At 44.1% G+C, this 25,434-nt stretch overlaps 1 protein-coding gene across 1 annotated transcript in view; it reads right to left on the minus strand.

Moving 5' to 3' along the window:
* LOC124545639 (cell division control protein 42 homolog) overlaps positions 1 to 25,434 on the minus strand; it is a 257,471-nt gene that overhangs the window by 165,372 nt on the left and 66,665 nt on the right. The window contains exon 2 of the mRNA XM_047124584.1: positions 543 to 601. Within this exon, the coding sequence (XP_046980540.1) occupies positions 543 to 601 (59 nt within the window). The remainder of the gene's footprint in view (positions 1 to 542; positions 602 to 25,434) is intronic.

The raw sequence follows: 25,434 nt of genomic DNA on the forward strand, positions 1-25,434 counted from the left end.
CTTCTAACGTGATTCAGTCCTAGGTATGTCTTACTCTCAGCCACGAAATTGAAGAGTTCGTGAATAAAGCTTAATAACATTTTTTTAAATATGTTCAGTGGTGAGTATGGACACAGCCTACTCTGTTTTCTCTCGAATCTAAACAATATGAGGTCAAAGCGTTATTGTGCTGGAAACTAACCTAGTCCATAATTTTTCTCAAAAGCAAGCCTCAGAACTTCCATTGTAGGAATATAGAGGAAGAATGTCAGTCCCAGTGGCGATAATGGTTTTATTAGCTATGGCCCGTTTCTTCTTAGTCATTACCAAGTATACCGTGTAGACAGGAATTACCATGCATAATGAAACACGTTACTGCCTCTAAAAATACCATTCCTCTTTCAGATCGAGTTTTTGTGAGTACCCATGACATGTTGGAGCACTAGGATATGCTTGCAGAAGAGCGTGTTCATGAAACCCTATACAAGTGAGGGTGTTTACCCATCCTTTGTGACAGACGTGACCGCGGTGTATCGTCAAACTGAGTGTGCAGAACTACTCACCAGGCCCGCTGTGTCACAGAGCTGCACGCTGTACGGCCGCCCGTCGACCCGGACCATCACTGCAACAGAAGGAAGCACACGTCAGCACTCTCCCAAAGACACAGTGACTCACACATCCGCTGCTAACAAGCTGCCAGTAACACTAAGGCAATGTTCTGGGTTCAAGACCCTATTCCAAAACGGTTTAATGTATCAGGAACTTGCAAAACAGCACAAGATCTGCTGCTGAGTGGAAGGTTCGTCCTGATAAGCTCACCAAGAATTAAAAAAAAAAAGTAGCTATCATTTACAAATGCGCACACTGGCTGCTTTGGGGCTCTGTAGATGGTTCCAGGCGGCCACTGAGCCGTCACCAGTGACGTATGTCATAGCAGTGAAATCGTGTTTACCTGCCAATGGTTGTATGAAATCACCGTAGAAACCTGTTCTACGTCAAGGCGTGACACAATGTAGTAGTAGTAGTGGTGGTGGTGGTGGTGGTGGTGGTGGTGGTAGTAGTAGTAGTGGTAGTAGTAGTAGTATGTAACTTTTAGAAAGCTGTGGTTATCTTGTGATATTACAATTGAAGAACAAGAAAATAGCATAATTCATATATACATTTACATACTTATTGGTGTAGTCTGACAAGGATGTGACAGGTAGTAGGCCGGGGCCTTAAAGCAGGAATTATCCCGGCATTTGCTTAAGGTAATTAAGGGAAACCGCGGGAAACTTGAATCAGGATGGCCGGAAGAAAACTGGAGTCGTCACCCTCCCGAATTCAAGGGCAGTCTGTCTGAAACAATGCGAGCTTATTCGAGTTATTCCTAGTGAATAATCATTTTGCAAGTAAGTTATTTAAAAATGTAAAAGGGTAGTGCCGCACTATAGCAGAAAGGAGCTATCGTGTTCATGCGTGTCAATGATCGCACTGTCAACGAAGTTAACCAATTTTTTTGGTGTATCAACGCGGACACTCCAATGTGTCTACAAGGAACAGTGTACCACTCGTACGTGCGGTCTAGGCGCTTCAGTCTGGAACCGCGTGACCGCTGTGGTCGCAGGTTCGAATCCTGCCTCGGGCATGGATGTGTGTGATATCCTTAGATTAGTTAGGTTTAAGTAGTTCTAAGTTCTAGGGGACTGATGACCACAGATGTTAAGTCCCATAGTGATCAGAGCCATTTGAACCATTTTTTGTACCACTCGTAGCCACGAAACACGGCGCAAGTTCCTAACCGGCAGGAACGGGAAACAAGTGTCACACCAATGACAATCGATTTCAAACTGGACAAGATTTGCTGCTGTCAGTGAATGCAGGTCCACCTTAACCAGTCTCCGAGTGAACACTGCGAAGGAAGCTACATGCAATTGATATTTGGAGTCGGTTACCCTGCAAAAGCCCATTGGTCAAAGCAACACAGTGCTGTACGTCTTCAGTGGACACAACAACACAGAAACTGGACAATTAGATGCTAAAATTCGTTTTTTTGTAGAAAAAGATCTACAACTGCTCAAATTCATCACTTTGATTTAAGTTCCTCTCCAATTGCAGTATCATTTTTAATGACGTTTTCAAGTCGAAAATGGCACATCAGACTGTCCTACCCCCTAAATAGTTAAATGGTTCAAATGGCTCTGAGCACTACGGGACTTAACATCTGAGGTCATCAGTCCCCTAGAACTTAGAACTACTTAAACCTAACTAACCTAAGGACATCACACACATCCATGCCAGAGGCAGGATTCGAACCTGCGACCGCAGCGGTCGCGCGGCCCTAAATAGTTATGAGCTAGCAATGTTACCCCACAGCTAAGGAGACGGTTATCTGATAGCACCCCCCCCCCCGTTTTAAGCATCTGCCTGGGAATCCATTGTTTCTATTGATAGTAATTTCACATTTATGTCGAAATTCGTCATAAACTTCAACTTGAAAAATATTAATGGATTATAAAAAAATCTGCTAGCATTGTTGTTATTTTTATTACAGAATTTGGCCAATTCTAGATCGCTTAGAAGCTAAGAATATAGTGCAATCTTTTTCTTTCTCTACTTATCTCCGGAGAACCTCTTCATGCGAGAGCCCATCGCTGCGCCGAACTCCTGTATTAATTATGAATGGTTCAGAAACTTCTCCTAGGAATTTAACTTTCGAAGTTTTCTCTGTCAGTATCTGATAGATTAATTGGCTGGTGGTTTCGTCGATGACTGCATCTTCCAGTGTTAAAAACGCTGTATATCTGTCCACGGAATCGTAGGCTTTTTTTGAAAACCAATGAAAGTAACAACTGTGTTATTGATTAAATGAAAATCATCTGTTGCCTTTAATGGCCAGAAGACCCCATCTGGATCGATAACTGGGCTTTAAAAAGCTGGGAGCGGGCAGCTAGGTTTTAAAAGCTACACAGCAAACCAATAATGTTGCAACACCAGATAGACAGAAAGTAACGAAAGATACTTATTGTGCGAATACAGTATAGTAGGAAGGATCTGCCGCTGATTTTTGGGTATGTAGGGAGTGAAAGTTAGTACACGGAGTTGCCACCTCTGGCAGCAGAAAGGGCCCTAACCTAACTGGGCATCGTGTCGAACTGAGCATGGATGTCACATACGGATATGTTATTCAGTGCTGCTACAAGTCGATGACTGAGTACTAGCTGGCCAATTGTGGCGTTCCAGTCACTGAGCAACGTATGACCAGATCTATTCAGTGAGTGAGAGGTCTCCAGAACGTGCTGGCCAGGAAAGGAGTGGAGCACGCTATGTATAGAGGTAGGTCAAGACAGCAAGTACAAAATTTGATCTTGCATTATCTTGTCTCCGTGGAGACCTCGAAGATAGGACACATCCTCTGGCTTTAAAACGTCAGAAATGTAACGAATAAATGATGACTAACTGACAACCTCAGCTGCTGACGATATACCTCGATGTGGACAGCTGAAAATGTGTGCCCCGACCGGGACTCGAACTCGGGATCTCCTGCTTACATGGCAGACGCTCTATCCATCTGAGCCACCGAGGACAGAGATGAATAGCGCGACTGCAGGTACTTATCCTTTGCACGCTTCCCGTGAGACTCACATTCCCAACTGTCCACAATTCTACATATGTATTGTACCTTATAGACATTTGCCAACCCACTCATTACTCGCGCACGCTTTGGCGATTCCCGTAAGAGTTTGGGCAACCTGTGCGCATTCGCTGCCGCGCCAAGAGAAGCTGGAACAATGGTCGTCGTGTCGACAGTCCGTGATGTAGATGTCCTCACATTGTCCGTGCCCATTTTCTGCCTCTAGCTTGGTCTAGCGAACAGAATTTCTGACCTCTCATGCGCTATTCGAGTGTGGCCCATATAATTGCGCAGGACGTTGCGTACGGCCGTCCTGAACCATTCAGTTTCATACTCACATGACAGCCGTGGGGTCCCGACGTACAGGAGCAACGGTATGGTGGAACAATAAACCACCCTCTTGACAGGTCACGATCCTGTCAGTGTCGAAATACGACACGTGATAGCAGACATTTCTCCTTCGTACATGCGGCGTAACACGATTCTGAAAAGCAACCAACATTAAAATGCGATTTCTAAATGAGAAACGCGCTGTGTTATACGTCCATGTATACAAAAGGTAGATGTCGTTACATCCATCTGCTTCGAGCGTTTGTGCTGAAATGCTAATCATTTGCATATTCATGCTATAGTACACGATCCAGTCACAGTAATGTAGCTACCGTCTATCCTTGACGTCAACATGGAATAACCATTCACAGACGGCATGTGGCATCTCTAGCAATGGAGCGTATATAAAGTGTCTCGGGGGAAGGGGAGGAGGAGGTGCGGCGGGAGGGGGAGGGGAAGGAGGGGCACACGCGTAAAACATTGTAGTCGATCTAAGTCTGTAAATAATGCACCTGCGCCATGGTTAAAATACGAGATACCGTGGATGTCAATATGGCGCTTTCCAAAACTGGCGCCGAGCCAATTGTTGTGGACCACGGGCGATGGATGACAGGGGAGAACGACGGCTGCAGAGATGTGTACGGGCGAACAGACGTGCAACTGTTGAGCAAAAGACCACCAAAATGAACCAAGGGCTACCAACAGTGTCTCATCAACGACCGTTCAGAGAAAGTCGCTGTGTATGGGCCACCGCAGTAGCCACCCGCGCTGAAAGCTGTTCATCGGAGACGAATGCTGGAACTACACACCTGTACCGCAACTGGAAGTCCGCTGAGTGGCGACAGGAGGACTTTTCAGATGAGTAAAGATTTATGCCTCATCGGACGGGTGTGCGTAGGCGAGTAGGACGAGAAAACAAACACCTTGCAACAATTATGGTCTGCGGAATGGTTTCGTGGCATTCCCTGGGTGATGTCGTCATTATGGAACTCACAACGGATCAACACAAGTACGTGTCTATCCTTGGCGATGCCCACGTGCAGTTTATTTTTCCTCAAAATTTATTTTTCCTCAGAGCGATGGCATCTTCAGCAGGACAATGCAACGTGTCACATAGCTCGCAGTGTACGAGTGTGGTTCTAAGAGCATCAGGATGAATTTACCGTACTCCCTTGTGAGCAAACTCCCCGGATTTAAACCCAATAGAGCTCCTGTGAAACTATTTAATTCGGACTGTTGGTGCCTTGAAACCTCAGTCGATAAACCTAGCTGAGCTGACCACGGCATTGCAGTCGGCATAGCTCCACATTCCTGTTGCTACTTTCTAGAACTTCACTGACACACCTCCTGCACGTCTAGAAACAATTTGCACTGCCGAAGGTGATTATTCTGGCTTTTCCCAGATGGTCACATTAATGTGACTGGACAGTGTACATTTAATACCCATGTTACGTCTACTGTTCGCCGCTTTTATGGTGAAATTTTACTGGCCAGTACTGTAGTTCCCCGTTCACTGACAGTAACAAGCGCTTTCTGTCACTTCTACGTCAGCTTCAGTTGTTGAAAACTGGGTGAATGCGAAAAGTCCCCTTAGAATAATTAAGAATGATTGTGCTGGTAAACTTCTACGTTATTTGATTTTCAAACAGCTGAGCAAAACTGAACGTACTGAGACATTTCTCTCTTTACTTATTCTTCAAATGGTTCAAATGGCTCTGAGCACTATGGGACTCAACTGCTGAGATCATTAGTCCCCTAGAACTTAGAACTTTACTTATTCTGATCATCACTAAACTGACACACAATATTTTTAGCGCAACGCAATCTGATTTCAATAATCCCTACAAAAGAATGGCCCTGACTAACAATAACCTATACCCTTCATGAATCACTTACCTCATAAAAATCTTCGTTACTCGAACTACTGTAATACAGCGAGCGCCAATACTGCCAGCTAAATAAAAGATTCTAACTACTGAAGGCACTAACTACTGATAGGCATAGTTAGCAAATGAAAGATTTTGATAGAGAACAAACAATTTATTTACCTTAATAGCGTTCAACAGTCATTATATATATATATATATATATATATATATATATATATATATATATATATATATATATATCCCTCAACTACTATGGTTATTCACAGGAACACAATTGCTACGGAGGGGTCTCACAGACTGCATTTCTATTTTATATATCAAACCAGAATTTTGCTGAATATAGTATATAGTTTCTTGACTTCCAGTCATTCATTACACTTTTTAGAGGTGGCTTTTGTAGAAATTTGATTTTTTTTAAGCACTGCGGTATTTTACACACTTCAACAATTAAAACAAAGCGACATCTGGAGTATATTTTTATTTTATGAGTTACGAAAATAACAGCAAATAGTTAGCTCTCTACTCACACACAGATTTTCATCAGAGGGATTATATTACAAATTGGCAATATAACTAGGTGGAAAAATTCAACATGACTTACGATAAATTGTGTGCGAAGTCAGCTCTCAGTTTACGACTCACTTTGCAATGTAGAGCGAATATTTCAGTCCGTAAGTTTATGAATGGAGAAACTTTGCCACCATTTTACTTTTAAAATTACAAGTAAAAACTAAATACTTGTTCTCATGTGCCACTGAATCATACTTTAGTCAATTTCCACCTGCAAACACTTCACGCAGACCTTCCTGGAACACTCCAAACAAATCGGAACACCACACTGTTGACATGGATACCTTGTTTTCCTCTTTAGACGAGGAGGGCAAAAGGTGCACGTTTTTCGATTTTCGAATTCTTCTTTCTGTGTCTGGAGCTCATCTTGCAAGTGAAGACATCTGTCTCACATAACACACGTTGCACAGAAGGCCCAGCTTTCCCCGCCATGGAGAAACAGTAGCATGAATAAAAACGCGGCACGCAAACACTATGGTACGTCTGTGAGACCTCTCAAGGCTAATAATTTCGAAACAAAGAGCAGCAACAATGCAAGAATGCTGGTACGTGTAGCTTGACAGCCAATAGGAAGATACATGGAAGAGTCCATTTGGCTTTGCAGGGGTGTGAGAAATATCTAGACACAAAAATTAGTAGCAGTCTGAGAGACGGTCGATAGTAGTTAAGAGATATATATTTTTTTGTGATATCCAATTAAACAAATTTCGTTTTTCTGACGGAGACACGTCCAGATCATCCGTTTCCAAAACTCTGACATCTCTCTCCCCACATCCACCACTGCTGGCGGCTCACCTCGAACCGTGCAACGCTACGCGCTGTTACATCCAACTACCCAACAGTACACTAGCGAATATTCCAACAATGAGTCCAACCAGCCACAGACTGCACACAGCGCAGTCAGCGATTTTCATACACAGCACTACACGACATTACCAACATAAAAACCTAAACAGCCTACTTACATATGTGCTATTGCCTGCCTGATAGAAGTATTAAAATGACGCTGTACGAAGAATATTATTCTACACGCACAGCTTTAAATGTGATCCTTTCTAATTCTCATCATAGAGTGATAACTTTCCATGTTACTAAGCTCAGTTTTGTCGTGTTTTTATGATGGTAAAAAGTAAAACTAAATTCCGCCCGAACAGGCCATGAAAGCCCAACGGCACCGACCGGCCGCCGTGTCATCCACAGCCCACAGTCTTCACTGGTTGGAGATATGGAGGGGTTGTGGTCAGCACACCGCTCTCCCGGCCGTATATCAGTTTACGAGACAGGTGCCGCTACTTCCCAGTCAAGAAGATCCTCAGTTTGCCTCACAGGGGCTGAGTGCATCCCGCTTGCCGACAGCGCAGGGTAGACCTGTTATGATAGTACGGAAAGAAATTTGCTAGAAATGTAAAGTAAGTTGTAGCAGGTGAAACACGACAAATGTAAATTAAAACGTAGCGACTGATCTTTAAGCGGTTCGTTGAGGTGTTGAAATTATAGGTAGTTGACAGTTAAGATATTTTAACGTATACGACAGAACTGTGCTTCAACACTACAATAAGCCACATGTGATAATACGAACAGCTGGCTTAGGATGTGCTGGAAATAATGCACTTTCCTTAAAGTCTTGAGTTTACCCTGATTTAGCTTACGAATTGGTATTTGCAGACAAACTGTGGGTGTAAATAAGGGCTTCTTGCAATTTCCTCTTAACGACCACAAGGCCGGCTGTCGTTGGGAAAGGTGACCGCAGCCCACACCTCACTTATTACCTTACGGGCAACGCCGTCAGCAGAGGGAAGACGCAGTGCTGCAGAAATAAACTGGTTACGACGTCCGAAGGCGCTATCCGGACGCTCCAGACTTCGGCTCTGCACCGCAAGTACATAGAAACTCATACTAGTGCAAGTTAACAATAAACTATATGGTTCAAATGGCTATGAGCACTATGGGACTTAACATCTCAGGTCATCAGTCCCCTAGAACTTAGAACTACTTAAACCTAACTAACCTAAATACAGCACACAAGCCGGCTGTGGTAGCCCAGCGGTTCTAGGCAGTTTGGAACCACGCGGCTGCTGCGGTCGCAGGCTCGAATCCTGTCTCGTGCATGGATGTGTGTCATGTCCTTAGGTTTAAGTAGTTCTAAGTCTAGGGGACTGATGACCTCCGATGTTAAGTCCCATAGTGCCTAGAGCCATTTGAACCTTTTTTTTTTTTTTTTTTTTTTTTTTTTTTGACAGCACACACATCCATGCCCGAGGCAGGATTCGAACCTGCGACCGTAGTGGCCGCGCGGTTCCAGACAAAAGCGCCTAGAACCGCTCGGCCACACCGACCGGCAATAAACTATATAAATAACAATTATTCAGAACTCGTAGGCGGCTTGAATTATTTTCGCCGTCTCTGTGACACTGGCTAAACAAAAACATGATGCATGCAGCTATTCTGTAAATATACTCTCCGATGATTGATTAAAAACATCGAGGCAGCCTTATGTAATAGGGAATTGATGACATGATAGGCGGATTCGCCAGTATAAAAAAAGGCGGTGAGTATTGTGTTCTCAGTAGAATAGCAGCAACAGCGCAATGGTTCGGTCAGCACAGTTCACTGACTACGAACGTGAACTATACTTCGTTCATTACAAGAATAAGCCTGATGTAGACGACCACAAACGCGATGACTGATCAGCAGCTGTAGCACTCGTACACAGGTATTGTTCCGTACTTGGAAGTAGGTCCAACGTACTTATTACTGCGTCACTGTAAATGAAACATTTAAGACATTCTGATGTATTAACAGCCATCAAAGTTTTTCCTAATCATATTTTAGCTACGTAATTTTTATTTCAAAACTCGTGTACAGTCACAGTCACTGTAAGCTCTACATGTGCTCTGATTGTCACGCTGTTCGTACGTACCGTGAAAATGGATGACACTCCATCCTGCTCCGTAACAAAACGCGCGTGGAACACTATTAATGGCTGGAAACAAGTTCCCAGAACTCCTGAAGATAGACATTGACTGTGAATATTGTATCACAGAAACAGTCCCTTTCGCTGTTCAGAGATGTCACTAAATCCGCCCAAAGACGTAAACAACCATGCATGAACAGCACCTATTAGACGGAGGGGGTCCGACAGCCGATCAGTTCCAGTCATTTCACCAGGAATGAGGTACACGACTAGTGTTGTCTGTTGTTCAGCCATGCCTAGACGGTCAGTAACGCGGTTCGATCGCCTCCGCATAGCTACATTGTGCCAGGAAGGACTCTCAACAAGGGATGCGTCCAAGCGTCTCGGAGTGAACCAAAGCGATGTTGTTCGGACATGGAGAGACAGACACTGTCGATGACATGCCACGCTCACACAACGCTTCTGCAGTGGATGACCGCTACCTACGGATTCTGCCTCGGAGGAACCCAGACAGCAACGACACCATGTTAAATAACGCTTTTCGTGCAGCCACAGGACGTCGTGTTACGACTCAAACTGTGCGCAATAGGCTGCATGATGTGCAACTTCACTCTCGACGTCCATCTTGAGGTTGATCTTTGCAACCACGACACCATGCAGCGCCGTACAGATGGGCCCAACAACAAGCCGAATGGACCGCTCAGGACTGGCATCACGTTCTCTTCACCGATGAGTGTCGCATATGCCTTCAACCAAGCAATCGTCGGAGACGTGTTCAGAGGCAACCCGGCCAGGCTGAACGCCTGAGACATACTGTTCAGCGAGTGCAGCAAGGTTGAGATTCCCTGATGTTTTGGGGTGGCATTACGTGGGGCCGACGTACGCCGCTGGTGATCATGGAAGGCGCCGTAACGACTGTACGATACGTGAACGCTATCCTCCGACCGATAGTGGACCCTTATGGGCAGCATATTGGTGAGGCATTCGTCTCCATGAACGTCAATTCGCGCCCCTATCGTGCGCACATCTTGTGAATGACTTCCTTCAGGATAACGACATCGCTCGAATAGAGTGGCCAGCATGTTCTCCAGACATGAATCCTATCGAACATGCCTGGGATAGAATGAAAAGGGCTGTTTATGGACAACGTGACCCACCAACCACTCTGAGGGATCTACGCCGAATTGCCGTTAAAGAGTGGTACACTCTGGACTACCAGTGCCTTGATGAACTTGTGAATAGTTGCCACGACGAATGCAGGGATGCATCAGTGCTAGAGGACGTGCTACTGGGTATTAGAGGTAGCGGTGTGTATAGCAATCTGGACCACCACCTCTGAAGTTCTCGCTGTATGGTGGTACAACATGAAATGTGTGGTTTTCATGAGCAATAAAAATGGCGGAAATGATGTTTATGGTGATCTCTATTCCAATTTTCTGTACAGGTTCCAGAACTCTCGGAATCGAGGTAGTACAAAACTTTTTTGATGTGTGTATAACGCACTATAATTGAATTATATGCGTGGTGTAATTTCTTGGTAATCGGGTAAACTGGCGGGCGGCGATCCTTGTGGTCAACAATTTCTTTTTGTTCCGTTTGAATACCTAAATCATTTATACATGAAATTCATCAAGGATGTGGTAATTAACTCATATTTAACCACCATTTTTTTTAAGAAAATGCACTTCTTCTAGTTTCTAATCACATATCGCACGAAAATTCTGGTTTTCATTGCAAATACACATTTCTAATTATCGATGTTTTATAAAAGATTGTTAACGTTAAGAAAACATTGCACAATTAAATTTTGGTGGGGGGGGGAAAGAGAAATCAAATACTGTTTGTTTGAATATGGTAATTGTTTTGTAGGACAGATATGGTCTCACACGCCCCCGAGCGATAAGCGTCATAGAAACATGGAAAACAACTTTCACGGCGCCGAGCACATTGCACAAATTCTGCATTTTTACAGTTTCACCTCAACACTGCAATCTGATACCAATAGAATTGATCTGCAGCCAAGTTCAGGGATTTGTCGTGATGGACTTCTTGGTGGCTTGGGATTCTGTTGCTGATCGCCTCGTTATCAACTTAGCAGTACTGAAATGTATTCCTCGGAGCCCGAAATGCAAGGAATCCAGAGGTTATCAGACGACTGACTGTAATACCTACAGTGGATTCAGTATTTGCCTACATGGTGAATCCCAGCAGTGCGCTTTTATGCACACATAGCTCATGCAGAAAAATTGTTTAAGTCAGGAATTTTCATCACTCTTGTTTTAATTACGATACTATTTTCGATCAGATCACCTAAAAAGTGTATCGCCTGTTTTTTACCATTATTTCGTTCTATTTAAAAACTGAATGACAGTCAAAGCTATATTGTTCTCTGCTCTTCTCTTTTTACGTCTTTACTGCAGAGGTTCGCATCACTGCAGGTTAGTTGGACCAGGTGGTGTCCAAGTTAAATGCGCCGTTAATGCTGTTGTCCCGTATTATCACTGAAACGATGTACGCTAACGCACAACTTAAACCGTATCTTCATTATCAGACTTGACTGTACTCGAGACAGCTTGGCTTCTGCCTCATGTGAAACGAAAACCAATGACGTTCCAGCAAACGCGGAACAGTATATAGTGTAATGTTTACATGAGGTTCGCCCGCATCTCGTGGTCGTGCGGTAGCGTTCTCGCTTCCCACGCCCGGGTTCCCGGGTTCGATTCCCGGCGGGGTCAGGGATTTTCTCTGCCTCGTGATGGCTGGGTGTTGTGTGCTGTCCTTAGGTTAGTTAGGTTTAAGTAGTTCTAAGTTCTAGGGGACTTATGACCACAGCAGTTGAGTCCCATAGTGCTCAGAGCCACATGAGGTTCATTCGTATGATGAACGGAGTATAGTCACGGGATGTAATCTGGTTGAAAAAAAAAACAATGAGGATGTTTCACCTCTTCTAAAGCTGCCCAGGTTCACTGTTGGTAATATGACTGTGAAGTAGAAACGCGTTTTCTTAGGATTTTTCTAATAAATCTCAGTACGGCGTCTACTTTCAATACAACATTTTTATAGGATCGTCCCATTTCAATTTAATGATAATTAAACCAAGACCCTAAGCTGACCCTGGACATGTCCGAAAGAACAGGTACCATCTTCATATAGTTAAGGCTAACCGGCATTTGACCTTCTTCTTCTGTGCGGTTCCACACGCATTGCCCAAACTGTTACGGGACTCTGTATGATTACGATTGTCTGCCGCGACTAATGAGTGTAAGTAGGAGATCCCGGGTTCGAGTCCCGCTCGGGACACACATTTTCCACTCTCCCCGTTAATGTACATTATCGCCTGTCGACAGCTTAGCGTCTTGATTTAATTATCATTTCATTATAGAGAGCTTTATGTCCGAAAGAAGAGATACAATCTTCACACATTTCAATTTAGGTCACTTCGAACGCATACTCTTACTTTTTCAACAGTTGGGCTTTTTGTGATTAATTGACAAATTCCTGAAATTTTCATGTTTTCTGTACGCCTTGTCTGAATGTTCTACACTGTGAACACGTTGCAATTCACTTGAAGTATAACGTGATGAGCTTTGAAGTTTTTGTGATTTTCCTTGGTTTGTGGCTCTGCGGACAGCAACCGCAAACTACAGTGAACTGCTGGAGCCCGCAGACGGCGTCTGCCGGCCGTTTAGCACTCGCCCTTGGACTCTCCTCTCGCACGCCGCCTCTAACAGGGCGAACACGTCCGAGGGCGGCTCCCAAGAACAAACCCTTTCGCGCAGTCCTCACCAGCTCTCGGGACAGAGACCAGCACTGCGCTTCAGCTGCGGTTGGCGAATGTAACACGGGTGACGCAGCACACCGAAGGAGAACATCCAGACAGCTGATGCTACTCGGAGAAGTCGCGCCTCTGCAGTATCTGGGCTCGATTCTTCGTGTAGAGTAGACTCACTGTGTGACCAATTCCGATTACTAAGGAGTGCAAACTATCCAGGTGTTGGAACTCTCCTCTTGAAAAGATGAATCATGGAACATATTTTGTGTTCGGACATAATGACCTTTCTAGACTCTGAGAAGCTCATCTGCAGAAACCAGCACGGTTTTAGGAAACAGCGATCATGCGAGACACAGCTGGCCCTCTTTGTGCGTGATATACAACAGGCTCTAGATACCGGCTCGCAGGTTGCTGCCATATTTCTCGACTTCCGAAAGGCGTGCGACTCAGTTCCGCACTGTCGCTTGCTACAAAAAGTGCGCGCTTACGGTCTATCCGATGACGTATGCTGTTGGATAGAAAGTTTTCTAACAGACAGGAAGCAGTATGTCGTCCTGAATGGGGTGACTTCAACAGAAACAAGCGTAACATCAGGTGTGGCCCACGGCTTTTTACGATTTACATAAACGATCTGGTTGATGGTATTGACAGCTGCCTTAGACTGTTTGCCGATGATGCTGTAGTCTACAGGAAAGTAGTATCACACGGAAGTTGTGAACAAATCATTGAGGATTTGTAGATAATTAATGCGTGGTGTAATGTCTGGCAGTTATCTCTCAGTGTTAGTAAGTGTAATCTATTGCGTATAACAAGGCGAAAATCCCCAGTAATGTACGAGTACAAAATAAATGCTCAGTCTTTGGAAGCGGTAACGTCCGTCAAGTATCTGGGTGTGACTATTAGAAATGATCTCAAATGGAATGATCAGATTACACAAGTAACGGGTAAGGCGAACTCTAGATTGCGGTTTATTGATAAAATCCTGAACCGATGCAGTCCTTCAACAAAGGAAATACCTTACAGTAGTTAGTTCGTCCAGTCTTGGAGTATTGTTCGTCTCCATGGGACCCTTACCAGTTGGGTGTGATTCAGGAGATTGAGATGGGTCCAAAGAAGAGTGGCAGGATTAGTGACTGGTACATTTAGCCATCGCGAGAGCGTTACAAAGTTCGAAGTGGGGCACTCTTGGAGATAGACGGCGCGCTAAACGGAAGGGGCTGCTCACTAAATTCCGAAATCCGATCTTCACCGAGGATGCAGAGCATATATTATTACCACCAACTTTCAAATCGCGCAATGATCACCATTCAAAGATAAGGGAAATAAGAGCTCGTACTGAGGGCGTTCAGACAGTGGTTTTTCCCTCGCGCGATCCGCGAGTGGAACAGAGGGGGAGGGGGGGATATGACTTTGGCGCGAATTGTGCCCTCCGCCACACACCGCTTGGTGGCTAGCGGAATATATAATGTGTAGATGTAGATGTAAAATTCTGCTGTACATCACGTGCCAAAGCAGGTATCTTATGGTGATGTACGAAATGAAAGGTGGAAGTTTGAGAAGAAAGGCTTCACTTCTAGCAGACGGAGTTACTGCAAGCAAGACAAACAACACCAATAGCGCTGCTGCTCTTCGCTAGTATTTACGCAATAAAGGGATACCGAGAAGTGCTTTTTTTTTACACCGGAGTGAAAGAACAAAATTCAGAAGTTCGAATTAACGGGCGATCTGGTAATTGCTCGTAGGAGAGGCCGGCGGGCAACTGCGCTATAAGTTGTCGAAGAAGTTACAGTTCCCCTGGCTGAGAATACTGGATGCAACGCGCAATCGTCAAGCAATACATGAGAAATGTGACGACAGCTGAACATTCCATGGTCTAACGTTCGAAAAGCGACGCGAACAACTATGAAATGCTATCTCTAGTGTAGTTCCAAGCTGTTGGGGGTGCAAATGATAGTAACATTGAGCAAAGTTTGCAACCTGGAACGTAAACGTGGTTCTCAATTAATAAATGTTACATTTTCATGAGCAATTAAAATGCGTTTCTTTCAATGGTTCATTCGTTATTTCTCTTCCGTATTTCCTTACAAATGTTTCCACAAATTTTCACTGCTCCACGATCACTCGTTTATCATGGGGGCCCTCTCAACTAGCGAAACTTTAATCATAATAACCCTGTACACTAAAAGGATACGCCGTAAGAGTCTTTCGGAGTACAGATGTAGTCGTAGCTGTAGAAACAAAGCAATGTGTTCACTTAATTTACACTGCTTGCTAAGAACGGATGAGCTAAACTTTTATGCATCAATAGGTTTCATATGATACCACGTTAGTCGATTCTTCCGTCTCTTCTTGGTAGAGTTGTTGTTGTTGTGGTCTTCAGTCCAGAGACTGGTTTGATGTAGCTCTCTATGCTACTCTATCCTGTGCAAGCTCCTTCATCTCCCAGTACTTACTGCAACTTACATCCTTCTGAATCTGCTTAGTGTATTCATCTCTTGGTCTCCCTCTACGATTTTTACCCCCCACACTGCCCTCCAATACTAAATTGGTGATCCCTTGATGACTCAGAACATGGCTTACCAACCGATCCCTTCTTCTAGTCAAGTTGTGCCACAGATTTCTTTTCTCTCCAATTCTATTCAATACCTCCTCATTAGTTATGTGATCTACCCATATAATCTTCAGCATTTTTCTGTAGCACCACATTTCGAAAGCTTCTATTCTCTTCTTGTCCAAACTATTTATCGTCCACGTTTCACTTCCATACATGGCTACACTCCATACAAATACTTTCAGAAACGACTTCCTGACACTTAAATCTATATTCGACGTTAACAAATTTCTCTCCTTCAGAAACGCCTTCCTTGCCATTGCCAGGCTATATTTTATATCCTCTCTACTTCGAACTTCATCAGTTATTTTGCTCCCAAAATAGCAGAACTCCTTTACTACTTTCAGTGTCTCATTTCCTAATCTAATTCCCTCAGCATCGCTCGACTTAATTCGACTACATTCCATTATCCTCGTTTTGCTTTTGTTGATGTTCATCTTATATCCTCCTTTCAAGACACTGTCCATTCCGTTCAACTGCTCTTCCAGGTCCTTTGCTGTCTCTGGCCGAATTACAATGTCATTGGCGAACCTCAAAGTTTTTATTTCTTCTCCATGGATTTTAATACCTACTCCGAATTTTTCTTCAGTTTCCTTTACTGCTTGCTCAGTATACAGATTGAATGACATCGGGTATAGTCTACAACCCCGTCTCACTCCCTTCCCAACCACTGCTTCCCTTTCATGCCCCTCGACTCTTACAACTGCCATCTGGTTTCTGTACAAATTGTAAATAGCCTTTCGCTCCCTCTATTTTACCCCTGCTACCTTCACAATTTGAAAGAGAGTATTCCAGTCAACATTGTCAAAAGCTTTCTCTAAGTCTACAATTGCTAGATTTTCTAAGATAAATCGTAGGGTCAGCATTGATAGAGTAACTTCGTAATTATAAATGAGAAGACCAAAACTATGTATGTTCTACAGCATGAATTTATTTCAAAAATGGTTCAAATGGCTCTGAGCACTATGGGACTCAACTGCTGAGGTCATTAGTCCCCTAGAACTTAGAACTAGTTAAACCTAACTAACCTAAGGACATCACACACATCCATGCCCGAGGCAGGATTCGAACCTGCGACCGTAGCGGTCTTGCGGTTCCAGACGGCAGCGCCTTTAACCGCACGGCCACTTCGGCCGGCTGTATTTATTTCGCTAACCAGATTTCGCCTTACAGTGCTATCATCAGGCTCCCACTAACTATCGTTATCAAAGAGGCTACAATACTGGTCAACAATATTGAAAATATTGAACATACAAAGTATGCAGAGTGAAATCAAAACGAAGAATAAATACCATATTTGACAGAACAATGGTAACGTAACTGAAAATGTTAAACAGTAAACAAAAATCAAATGGACCAAACCAGAAAAACGTAAACAAACGAAAAACGTCCACGCAAGCAAACACACACCCAGACACACGCACACACACACACACACACACACACACACACAACACTAACACATAGTTCTTTCGATGTTTAGTTTAATGTTTTTCTGGGCTGCTCCCTTCTTCGTATTTGTTTACTTTTTAACTTTAACATTCTTGGTTTCGCCATCACTGCACTGTCGAAAATGACGTTTTCTCTGTGTTTGCCTTTGGCGTCCGCAAGGTGGAGGAAGGGGGGGGGGGGAGGTTTGGAAAGGACAAGGGTGCAGCACTTGCTTCTCCTAGAATCTGTAGTGCAGAGTTTTTATTCATTACGGAATTGTCACATACTTCTAGAAGTGAGTTCGTTAACAATCAGTTTTCTGGGATGTAATAAGTTTTTTGTGTCGCACATAATATTAACACATCTAGAAATTGAGCAACACATTTATACACAAAATGGTAACTGTGGAGGCTTGGCTCTCTTGGGTAACTTGCTGCGGACGCCTATGACGTGTACTATATTTCTCAACGTTGTCCACCAGTGTGTGCGTGTGTGTGTGTGTGTGTGTGTGTATGTGTGATTTGATGGAAGAGACCAAACAGCGAGGTCATCGGTCTCATTGGATTAGGGAAGGACGGGGAAGGAAGTCGGCCGTGTCCTTTCAAAGAAACCATCCCGGTATTTGCCTGAAGCGATTTTAGGCAAATGACGGAAAACCTAAATCAGAATGGTCGGACGCGGGATTGCAACGTCATCCTCTCACATGCGAGTCAAAAATGGTTCAAATGCCTCTGAGCACTATGGGACTTAACATCTATGGTCATCAGTCCCCTAGAACTTAGAACTACTTAAACCTAACTAACCTAAGGACAGCACACAACACCCAGCCATCACGAGGCAGGGAAAATCCCTGACCCCGCCGGGAATCGAACCCGGGAACCCGGGCGTGGGAAGCGAGAACGCTACCGCACGACCACGAGATGCGGGCATGCGAGTCCAGTGTGTTAGCCACTTCCCAACCTCGCTCGGTGTGTTCACCACTGTTGTATCCTTTATTGACCACTTTCAAACAAACAGTTATGTAAATATATTAATACTGTGGAAAATTTACGATTTGGTGCTTCTCCGCTTTTAATTTTAAGAGGTATTGTGCATAAAATCTAATATAGAATGAAAACAAAGTGGGAAGCTGCGCTATAGGCTCTATACCATAAGACTGCGAAGCAACAGGAGAATGTAACGAAGAAATGAGATAAGTAACATGGCTTGGCTTAACACAGAGAAGGTACCATGCTGTAAGGACCGTAGCAGGTCGGTGTAGTGTTATGCTCTGGAAACTCAAATGCGTATCTTCGGAAGAAAGGTGATGTTTCCCTCGCAAAACTCTATTGCATAAAACTGAATAACTGGTGGCATTCGAAGTAGAATTTTAAGCGATACACTACACAAAATGGCATAGCAAATGAAAACGAAACGTGGACTGCACAGTACAAGCCAAAATGCACATGCCACTCGAATCAAGTAACATTAGGGTAACATTACAGTATTCGATGCAGATTGTGCTTCCATCGTATATGTCCTGTAAGTGACCCACAGAGCGAGGCATACACAAATCCTCCTTCCCTTTCTCATTACGGAAATGGAATATGACAAAACTGGTTCGTGCTCATACGGAGAAACTTCTAACGAACATTGTACAGTGGCTTCCAGGTCTCAAGAGCAGTGGTCGATACTCAGGGATATGACAGAAACGATCATTTCCGAAGCAAAAACTTCTAGTAAACATGGGCTCTAAACTGCGTCCCTAAGACTTATGAGTGCTGCTTCATCTTCGATATTGTGAAATAAATGTCTTCTCCTGTAAGCTGTTTTACATGAATGTGTGGTGTATGTTCTTTCTGACATGTCCGTAAGAACGGACACCACTTTACATCAGCGGCTGTGATACGTATTATTTAAACTGAAGGTAGAAGGGATAGAAAGGTAAGGGAAGGAACTACTGATATCAGCTGCATCGGGACTTTATTCAGAATCGCCTCGCGGGGTAGCTGCGCGGTCTGGAGTGTCATGCCACGGTCCACATGCCCCCCCCCCCCCCCCCATCGGAGGTTAGAGTCCTCCCTCGGGCATGTGTATGTGTGCCGTCCTTAGCGTAAGTTAGTTTAAATAGTGTGTAAGCTTAGGAGGGACCGATGGCCTTAGCAGTTTGGTCTCATAAGAACTTACCACAAATTTCCAATTTCCATGCGCAATCAGCGGCGACGAGTGAAAATGTGTGGCGGACGGGGACTCGAAACCGGGACCTCCTGCTCACTGGGCAATGGCGTTGACCACTGCGCCATCCGTACACAGTGTTTATGTCAAATATGCGGACTATCTCGGCAGGCTCTCTGGGCGACTCACATTTCTACCTAGTGCCACCTGTCCTCCGATCCCGTCCGCGTCCCCCACGCTCACTAATTTTTAGATTCCCGCCGCAGGTCGAACGAAGCGTGCATCCGCACTGAAGACTATAGCTCCATTGCCCGCCGACGCGAATCTGTTGTATGAATGCCTGGTGTCCGCTCGTTCGTACAATGGATCTACCGTCTTCAGTGCGGATGCACATTTCCTTCGACCTCCGGCGTGAAACTAAAAATTTGCGAGCATGGAGGACTTGGACGAGGACTGTGGACATGTGGCGCAACGTGGAAATGTGAGTTGCCTGGGGAGCGTGCTGAGACAGTCCATGCATTTGGCATAAGCACTGTGTCCGGATGGCGTAGTGATTCACGCGGCTGCCTAATTTGTGATACGGCTGTCGACTGTCGGCTCCTCACACGTCGCAAGTTGGCATTGTTGCTGCGACAGACACCTCAGGCCGTAAAGCCCACTGAACTGATCCATCGTGGCGTCATTTACTACTCCGCTACACGACGTAATGCCACGGTGTGGGTTAAAGGTAAGGCGCTGTCATACTATTTCAGTGAGAACGTTGCAGGGTTGTTAGACTTTTGGCACTATGTAACGAGCAACTACACGGTTTTTCGGCTCAAGGCGTCGTGTGGTTCACTGTTTGCGAATTACCTGGGCCGTTTCTTACGCACTCTCCACAGCATTGAGGTGTACAGGTTGTAAGAAGAGATTGACGATTTAGCACAGGATGGACTGATGAGAGACATCAACGATAATAACCCTCGATGAACGGGAAGACGACCTGGGCACCCCACCGTCTGGCTACTGTGGACACCTCCGGAAGAAAAAGACGAAAAAGAAGAACAAAAATAAAACAAAAAGCAATGCACCCTTCCCTTTCTCCCTCGTTTTTTTTTCTCTTTTACAAGACTATCGGAGGTGTGTTTTTTTTTTTCGTGGCTGGAGGTGGAAATGATGACAAACATCTATCCTAGTTCGCTTTTAGAGTGCAAGTGGTGATGGTATTAACAGTTTTTTTGAGTAAAAATCTCTCGGTGTACATGCCGCGACGACCATGGAGGTAGCGGTCGAAAGCTTGGAGTTTTATCCTGAATTGACGCGGCATGTACACCGAGAGATTTTTACTCAAGAAATACGTCGCGAAAGACTTCGTAGCCATATTAGAGTTTTTTTGTTTGTAGCTTAGATACGTTTTTGGTGTTGGGGGCCAACGCCTGAAATGGAAGACATCTAGACAAAAAAATAAAAATAAAAAAATTAATAAGGGGATTTGAGGTATAAGTCCCTGCCCGGCACACATTTTCACCCGGCACCGCAGATTCCCGATGCAGCTGATATCAATAGTTCCTTCCCTTCCTTTTCCTTTCTCCCGCCCGGCCCCCCCTTTCACGTTCAATTTACATAAAATGTAAGATCTTGGCTTTCCATACATACTTTTTAGGGGGAGGGGAGGTAGTATGGAAGAAAACAAGAATAAAATGTGAAGTAAACGTGGGCTCTAAAACGCTTATCTTAAGAGCTATAAACACTTGGTCACTGAAAAAGATGTATTTCACAGTAGCGAAGACAAACAAGAGCCCATCGCTCTTAAGGTCTACACTTTAGAACCCACGTTTACTAGATATTTTTTACTTCGAATGATCGTTCTTGTCATATCCCTTAAAATTAGCGTTTCTCCTGAGACACCCTGTATGCAGAAGGAGAAGCAAGGAAGCCATCAAGATACGTGAACGAAAAATTAGACATGAATATAAGTTTATTTTACGAAAAAACTAAGACATAAATATATATTAAAAATCATTTTTGTAGCTAAAAACCAGTGTGACATTCACCATGTCTGCTATAGTAGATAAAGTGAAACGCTTATGGGTTCAAAATTATCTATTACATTGTTACAAGCAAAGGCATATTGTTATTAAGAAGAGGCAAAATATGAACACAGTCTAGGCTGACCTTCAGCGCATTTTAACAAAAGCAGGTAACGACCCAAGGTGAAACATTTTGAAGTTTTTCATCCCTCCTTCCCTATTTACTCCAGCTCCCTCATTTTGTCTTCACCCTGTATACCAGGAGGACCTTCCTTCCTAACCAAAGTGCAAAAATCAGCCCCCAGTTGGTACAGTTCTTACCAAAAATTAGAGTTCTTGTCATATAGCCTGCACAGTACAGAGTGGCACTTTCTGAAACACTCACTGTATGACAGCACGTAATAGCATAATCCGTAGGCACAGACATTTCAAAGCGTTGTCCACTCTGTCTTCGTGTACCACCGCTAATGATCTGGTTGTTACTGGGTGCTAAACAGCGATAATTACCTCCGATTTCTGTGCGACACCAGGTACGGGTGATAGGGAGCAACGTCCCATTTCGGCCCGGTCTGCAAGGCGGAAGCGTCGTTAGCTGCAACAGAGTATTGCTACATAAGGACCCCGATATTTATTACTCGGATAACGTTTCTTTTTTTTTTTTTTTGTCCTCATACTTGTGACTGATTTGATGCAGCCCGCCACGAATTCCTCTCCTGTGCCAACCTTTTCGTCTCAAAGGTCAAACTAGCAATTGCAACCGCAAACTACGTCCTCAGTTATAGTCCAACCTTCTACAGTTTTCGCCGGCCGGAGTGGCCGTGCGGTTCTAGGCGCTACAGTCTGGAACCGCGAGACCGCTACGGTCGCAGGTTCGAATCCTGCCTCGGGCATGGATGTGTGTGATGTCCTTAGGTTAGTTAGGTTTAAGTAGTTGTAAGTTCTAGGGGACTGATGACCTCAGAAGTTGAGTCCCATAGTGCTCAGAGCCATTTTTCTACAGTTTTCACCCTCTATAGCTACCTCTGGTATCAGGGAAGTTACTCACTGATGTCTTAACAGCAGTCCTATCGTCTTACCCCTTCTTCTTGTCAGTGTTGTCCCTATATTCCTTTACGCGCCTATTCTGCGGAGAACTTCCTCATTCCCTACCTTATTAGTCCACCAACTTCTCCAGATTCTTTTGTAGCACCGCACCGCGCAGAGTGGCCGCGCGGTTTGAGGCGTCATGTTACGGATTGCGCGGCCCCCGTCGTAGGTTCGAGTCCTCCCTCAGGCATGGGCGTGTGTGTTGTTTTTAGCATAAGTTTAATTAGTGTGTAAGTCTAGGGACCGCTGACCTTAGCAGTTTGGTCCCTTAGTAATTCACACACATTTGACATTTGTAGCACTGCATCACAGATGTTTCGATTCTCTTCTGTTCGTTTTCCCATATTTCATCTCTCACTACCAAACAATGCTGTGCTTCAAATGTACGTCCTCAAAAAATTTCCTATGTTCGATATTAGTACACTTCTTTTGGTCGGGAATGTCTTTTTTACCTGTGCTAGTCTGCTTTTTTGTCCTCCTTTCCTGGTCCATCACGGGTTATTTTGCTCTTAATGTACCAGAATTCCTTAACTTGGTCCCCACTTCTGACGTTAAGTTTCTCGCTGTTCTCTTTTTTGCTACTTCTCATTACTTTAGTCTTTCTTTGAAACTTTCAGTCCATATTCTGTGCTCGTTAGACTGTTCATTCCATTGAACACGTCCTGTAATCCCTCTTCACTTTTACAGAGGACAGCAATGTCATCAGCAAATCTTATTGCTGATATCCTTTCACCGTGAATTTTAATTCCACTCTTGACCCCATCTTTTATTTCTGTCATTGTTTGTTCAATGTATAGTTTGAACAGCAGGGGCGAGAGACTACATTCCTGTCTTACACCCTCGTTAATCCGAGCACTTCATTCTTGGTCTTCTAGTCTAACTGTTCCCTCTTGGATCCTATACTTATTGTATACTACCCATCTTTCCCAATAACTTAGTCATATTTTTCTCAAAATTTCGAACAACTTGCGTCACTTTACATTGTCGAACGCTTTTTCCAGGTCGACAGATCTTATGAACATGCCTTGATTTTTCTTCAGACTGGCTTTCATTATCAGCCGCTATCTCAGAACAGTCTCTCTGGTGTCTTTACTTTTCCTGAAGCCGAACTCATCGTCATCTAAAAGATCCTCAATTTTCTTTTCCATTCTTCTGCATTATCCTTTCGCCGTGTATACGATAGAACCAGTAAAATCCACCTTCTGTCTCGTACACGTTTTGCCCAAATTTATGCAGTAGCTATCAGCAAGAACAATGTGGCCTATCTTCTAGTGAATCGAATTCGCTCTCTTACACATTCGCATGGGATGTACTGGCTTGTTAGGGTTCTATCAGTGCATCTCCGTCATACTCAACTGATTAAGCTCCCTAACACTTGAGTAGTACTCTAGCATATGCCAACCGAAAGTGTTCGGGTCATCAAATCGATTTCATTAAAATGGTTCAGACTCACTGAAACCTGCCATTGTAGCAGCAGTAACCGATTAACAACTGCGCCAGACCCTTGTTGTCATGTGTAGTTGTTGCCGACCGTAGCGCAGTATTCAGCCCGTTTACATATCTCTGTACTTGAATACGCAAGCCTATACCAGTTTCTTTGGCGCTTCAATGTATCTGTTATATCCCCCTTCTTGTTGTTTAGGCGTAGTCTGTGTATCATTTGTAATAACTTACCAAGATTTTTATTACACACTATCCTCTTCAGTCATTACGTAGCACTAGCTGGTACCCGCGGCTTCACTCGTATATCAGTTTCATTGTGATGAATGATGGCAAGTAAGCTATTGTACGTGTCGACTTGTTCCAGTAAGCATAGTTAGCGACGCGCACTCTTCCCCTCCCAGCCCCCTGTTAGTCGTTCCGAGTATGTATACTGCTCGCTTGAGCATTGCTCACGGATGTGTCACACTAGGGTCCTGTAATCAAATTCCTTTGCAGCCTGACTGCATTTTTCCAGTATCTTAGGAATGAACCAAACTCTACCACCTATTTTCCGTACTACTGAGCAGCTGTGACCATACCATTTGATATCTCCCAAATTGTTACATCCAGATATTTACTCGTATGAGATTGACTAAATGGTTCAAATGGCTCTGAGCACTATGCGACTTAACTGGTGAGGTCATTAGTCCCCTAGAACTTAGAACTACTTAAACCTAACTAACCTAAGGACATCACACACATCCATGCCCGAGGCAGGATTGGAACCTGCGACCGTAGCGATCGCGCGGTTCCAGACTGTCGCGCCTAGAACCGCTCGGTCACTACGGCCGGCTAAGATTGACTGATTTCACTTCTGATTGACTGATAATGCCGCCATTTTACATTTCTGAACATTTTAAGCAAGTTGTCAATCTTTTCACCACTTTGAAATTTTATCAAGACCTGGCTGGATATTTGTGCAGATTTTGTCAAACAGTAATCCACTGTAGGTGAAGGCAAAAAGTCAGAAGTTAAAACACTGCTCTTCAAAAGATAAGGACGAGATAGAGAAAGCAATATAATGCATTAAGTACTCGGCGGTAATGAATGAAAGTGCAGGAGCATGCTGCCAAACGTCTTCCAGACACGTATGGAAAGTTGGATATCGCATGGCGTGAGTTGAGCCTGACTCTAGCGCCGTGTGTCTTTTCAGTGGTGCGTTTGGAGCTGACTTCATTTCTATAGATCGCTGTGACGACATCGAAAAGAGCAGGTGGAAGAGCTCTTGTAAAAGTGTCATTTCTGTTCGTCTCATAGCGTGTTTGTTTCAATTATCTTGTGTACTAAACAGCAGCAGTTCTTTCTATGTATGGCCCAATTTTCATCGAGCTATATTTCTTGACATGGACACAGAATGGGAAAGTTACTTTCCTCTTTAAGTTTTTGATACCACTGTACCAATATTTTCTTACAGGTAATGAATATACAAAACAATCAGTAAGTGTTCCAGTATGCATCCCTTGGGCACTCTTGAAGTTACTTCTACTAACATTCTGTGTCTTCTCTATCAAGAATCCTTAATCCAGTTCACAGATTTCGTCTGATACGTTGTACCGTCATGCTTTTTTCATGAGGACACGGACTGAAATACGTG

The sequence above is a fragment of the Schistocerca americana genome, chromosome 8, assembly GCF_021461395.2.
Source record: "Schistocerca americana isolate TAMUIC-IGC-003095 chromosome 8, iqSchAmer2.1, whole genome shotgun sequence".
In the NCBI taxonomy this organism is placed as follows: domain Eukaryota; kingdom Metazoa; phylum Arthropoda; class Insecta; order Orthoptera; family Acrididae; genus Schistocerca; species Schistocerca americana.